At 35.8% G+C, this 4792-nt stretch overlaps 1 protein-coding gene across 1 annotated transcript in view; it reads right to left on the bottom strand.

The window, feature by feature from the left end:
• The window catches only part of LOC106466345 (telomere repeats-binding bouquet formation protein 2-like), a 13253-nt gene that overhangs the window by 3771 nt on the left and 4690 nt on the right, over nucleotides 1-4792 (bottom strand). Inside the window, exon 2 of the mRNA XM_022394329.1 lies at nucleotides 901-982. Within this exon, the coding sequence (XP_022250037.1) occupies nucleotides 901-982 (82 nt within the window). The remainder of the gene's footprint in view (nucleotides 1-900; nucleotides 983-4792) is intronic.

Raw genomic sequence — 4792 nt, 5'->3', positions numbered from 1 at the left:
TGACGGGGATTCGAACCCGAGACCCGCAAATTGCGAGTCGAGCGTCCTAACCACCTGCCCATGTTATATGTGAAAATTTAAACATAAAAACAATCATGCTATTTTTTATTAAATCAATGATCAAGTATAATAACCTACTAAAACATAAAAAAAAATGTAAGTATAAACTTGGAGAGCGCAACATTAAGTATAGACATAGATTTCAATTATTATACTAAAGAAAAAAAAGCATCTTTTCATTAAATAGGCTCCCAGTAGCACAGCGATATATCTGCGGACTTACAGTGCTATTATCCGGGTTTCGATACCCGTGGTGTGTAGAGCACAGATAGCCCATTGTGTAGCTTTGTGCTTAAATACAAATAAACAATAATTAAATATGCGATTTTTGCTCAGAAACTCAGTGGAGAAAATTTAAGTGAAAAAAAAAAACCTAAGTGATAAAAACTAGGTGAATTCTACATGTTTTCCTCATAAGCTCACTGGGGAGGAGAGGGGAAACGTACTCAAAAAAAGAAAGAAAAAACGCGACAAAAGTAATTCCATTACAATTGAATTTAACAACTCCGTTGTCTGTTTAATTTGGCCTCCGAATAGCGAACGATAACAAAGAAACTTAGTGCCCTCCTTGCGAGTGCCTTGTCACGCCCGTGTGATTGTTATCGTACTGAAGTAGGACTACAGTAGGATCACTTTCAATCCAATATACATATGTACAAGTATTTTCACCTCATATAAGACTGTAAGCGATAATGTAACGTTCTAACTATATCTGGTGGATATTAAGTATACTTTATTTACAATGATTTGCGATTACTTCCTGTTTGTTAATGACAACAAACACAATAATACATTGCGGTGATATGTAATAATTAAGCCTATTCTGATTAATTAACTTACTTTTTTGTATCTTCAGCTGTTCTGTTTTCACTAAACACAAACATGGCTTTGCCTATCTCTTCTTCTGTACCACCATTACTTTCTATAAATACAATTAATATATCTTAAAATCTATTTTAAGATATATATATATATATATAAGAAATAATACATTTATGCTGACAATCAATCGTGGTTGTCAAATAAATCATATACACTTCTGTGCTAAAAACAATCGAAATGTATTAAAAGCAACTTTTAAGATATTGTTACGTATCTGCACGTTTGTTAATTTCCGGTATAAATTCTTTCCGAGGAACTAAAACTAGTTTATTCTTTCTTGATACAACTTTTTAGTGCACAGAATTTCCACAGTCACTTTAAACTTAACAAACTTTATAAAACACGCTATAAATAACAGTGATTCACACACGTTACCTACGGTGCCTACTGTTCGCTTGACTCAATTATCTATCTCTTCAATCTATTTGCATATCTATCTATCGCTGGCTTTATTTGCCGGGCTTATATACTAAAAATGAGGGCGCCTGGCAAACACTCGGATATTCGCGGAGTTCCTCCATAAGTCACGATCCTTCTAGAAACTCCAGCGCGCATGCTCCCAGCGTCGCGTGACTTCCTCTATCGTAACAATATTTAACTGGTGATACTACTACAGAGATTGAGTACATTATATTAAAACGATTTTGAATATGCAAGTCAGCAAATCACGTAACAAACACAATCGATTTTAAGTTGCAGTAAAATGTAATGTGTCAGGAACTGCATTTTGACATTGGCGTTACGAAGGTAGTATGATGCTACCGAAAATTAATCGCTTTTGGGTCGGGTATATAACAGCCTTTTTTATGCAAAATATTCATAAACTAAGATCACAAAGATCTGTTCAGATCAGGCTTTCAGAATTTCCAAAACATGGATATCCCTTGTACCTAATATAATTGGAATCAAAGAATGAAATGTGCGTAGAATTGGGGCACCAGGACCATCCAGAAAGATGCCTGTAATAAGTTGTACCGGAAGCGTTAATAATCAAGTGGGGAATCTTGTAACAGGTGAGAAAGAATCTGTGAATAAAAAAAGACGGTGCCAAAAGCTGTCCACTAGTCCAGGCAACAGTACGCAACATAATTAAAAAGGATCTTTATCTGGAAAAGTAAAAGAAGTAACGTGTACATAAGTTGCTTCCACTATACATATGTTCAGCCATCGTATACCTCAAGCAGCAGGAGAATGAAACAGGTGTTCATACTTTTCTATATAAAGGCGTTGGACACAATGTCTATAGATTTCTGTGCGATCAGGCGGTTAAAAAATACGCTGGAAAAACTGTTATCCTTATTTGATAGATGGATTATAGAAAGCCCTCAGATAAGTAGAGTGTATTTTGAACATGGCAGCCTTTCAACGTAGCCTTTTGTGGTGGAAACTGCGATGCAGGGCTGTTGTCAAGTTGCACAGTCGTCAGATAGAGTACGACTAGACGTGGCAACACGGCATGTAAAAACGTGGTGATGTTCCAAAATCAGATTGATATAACCTCTAAATCTTCTGTTTACATTAACACGTTTGTATTTTACTAGGATACTTAATTCTTTAATAAAAGTATTAATATTGAAGTGTAAAATTTATATTGTATGTGCATTATAATCCTCCTCTATACTTATTATCAATAATAATAAGTGTTAATGAATAACATGTATAAAATATAAATAAAGGGAAAATATTATTTAGGCTTGGCATGGCCTGGTGGTTAGGACACTTGATTCTAAATCTGCGCATTGCTTGTTCAAATACCGTCACCGAACATACCCTCTGATAACACGTATTGCAAGTGTGTCAGTAGTATACAAATATCCTGCTATGTTCATTACGATCCGACATAGGGTTATATTCTGCAGTGGATGAATGTTTTTTTTTAATAAAGCTATTATTTTATCACCTATTGTTATATATGCAGGTATCTATTTGTGTCTATTTCATTTTTGGTTAGTGCTAGATATCTGCAAAAAGCTACTCAAGGGCTATCTGTGCTAGCTGTCCCTAATTTTGAAATTACAGTCTACAGGGAATGTAGCTAGTGAACAACACTCACTGCCAACTCTTGGGCTACTCTAATCGAATAGTCAAATTTGCTCGTCACTCTTATAACGTATTAACAGAACCAATTTTTTTCAGCGACAGTCCGGCAGGCTAACCTATAGGGAAATGTAAATATCTCAAACTTATGATTACTATATAGCAGTTAAAACATGATAAGTTTCTTCAGGTAGCTTATTTCAAAAATACACAAACAAGAGAACAAAGCAGAAGTGAAAGTCGCAGGGGAGTATTGAAAAATTATGCTTTCACAGCTGTCCCGGCTCCAGGTTCTCTCTCTTGGGGGCCCGGCATGGCCAGGTGGTTAGGGTGCTCGACTCGCAATCTGCGGGTTCGAATCCCCGTCCCACCAAACATGCTCGCCCTTTCAGCCGTGGGGGCGTTATAATGTGACGGTCAATCCCACTATTCGTTGGTAAAAGAATAGCCCAAGAGTTGGCGGTGGGTGGTGATGACTAGCTGCCTTCCCTCTAGTCTTACACTGCTAAATTAGGGACGGCTAGCGCAGATAGCCCTCGTGTAGCTTTGCGCGAAATCCATAACAAACAAACAAACTCCATACAGCGATACGATTTTTTAAACTGCTAAGAAGAATGAATTTAGATAAGCCAGATTAAAATTTGTGGTGCAAAGCTTACTCCAGCATATCTAGTCATTTCTCAATGTGTTTAAGAATGAGTGTTGTCCTAATTTGAACTCAGTAACTCCTCCTTGTCAGGAGGCGGGCTAGAAATATTTGATTTTGCTTTCTGATTTTACATACTATTATAATTATTGTTCAAAGCGTCGGATAAATATTTTGTTTTCTATCCCTATCAGTTTTATCTAGTTTGTTTATTACAGTTCACTTTTGTCGACTAAAATTAACCTTACAAAACGAGCTGCTCAAACGTTTTCATAATCATATAGATTAATATCAGAAAACCACTTTCATGACAAGAATTATATTTATAGAAAATAAACAATTCATGACGATGGAAACAGCCATTATTGAAATATAAAAAGTTAAAAAGGGGCATTTATGATGAGATAAAATAGCATCCAAATGTGTTACCACATTACAAAGTTTCGATATTTTATTCCCAATCACACAATACAGTAAGCTGGTGAGCTTACATCATTAACATCAAATCACAAAACATCCGTAGAAGCAAGTAGACTCTATTACAATCAAGTTTACAAACAAATCCTTTTAAAACTACTATAGTCATTATATCAAACTTCTCTTGTGTGTTATCAGAGGAATAGTTGCAGCATAGATTATGACAGTAATGACTGTTGACATTGTAAAGGTCTTAGCAAGTGCAAAACTCCAATAGCATTAAAATCAAATACCACTAATAAGTCATACGCTAGCGAAAGGGGTGAATGGAAACTTGTCCCTCCCATTTTTTTAAAATAATGCCTCAAATTCATAGATCAGTATTCATACTACTACTTGTAGCATCCATCATATGTTATTATTTCCACAATATGTGGTGTGTGTCACACTTACACAATGAAATACGTTGAGTGTTACTCATTATGTAACAACTGTATTTGATAAATCGAGCTGCCCAGTCCTGATATATCCTGTGTCTTCAACTTTTTGGTATTTTTAGGACGAGCTAGTGGACAACATCCCCCCCCCCACATAAATCTGCTATTCTTAAAGCAACTGTACACAAACAGACCTAACAGCATACTTGAATTATAATGTGATGATCACAAAAGAACAGAAACGAGATGGAACAAATATATCATGCTTTAAGGGCACTTGTGGAGAAGTAGGAGAGGCATTTGTATCATCCCC

This window comes from Limulus polyphemus, unplaced genomic scaffold (genome assembly GCF_000517525.1).
Source record: "Limulus polyphemus unplaced genomic scaffold, Limulus_polyphemus-2.1.2 Scaffold2230, whole genome shotgun sequence".
Classification (NCBI taxonomy): Eukaryota; Metazoa; Arthropoda; class Merostomata; order Xiphosura; family Limulidae; genus Limulus; species Limulus polyphemus.
This window is presented reverse-complemented; position numbering and strand designations above follow the sequence as displayed.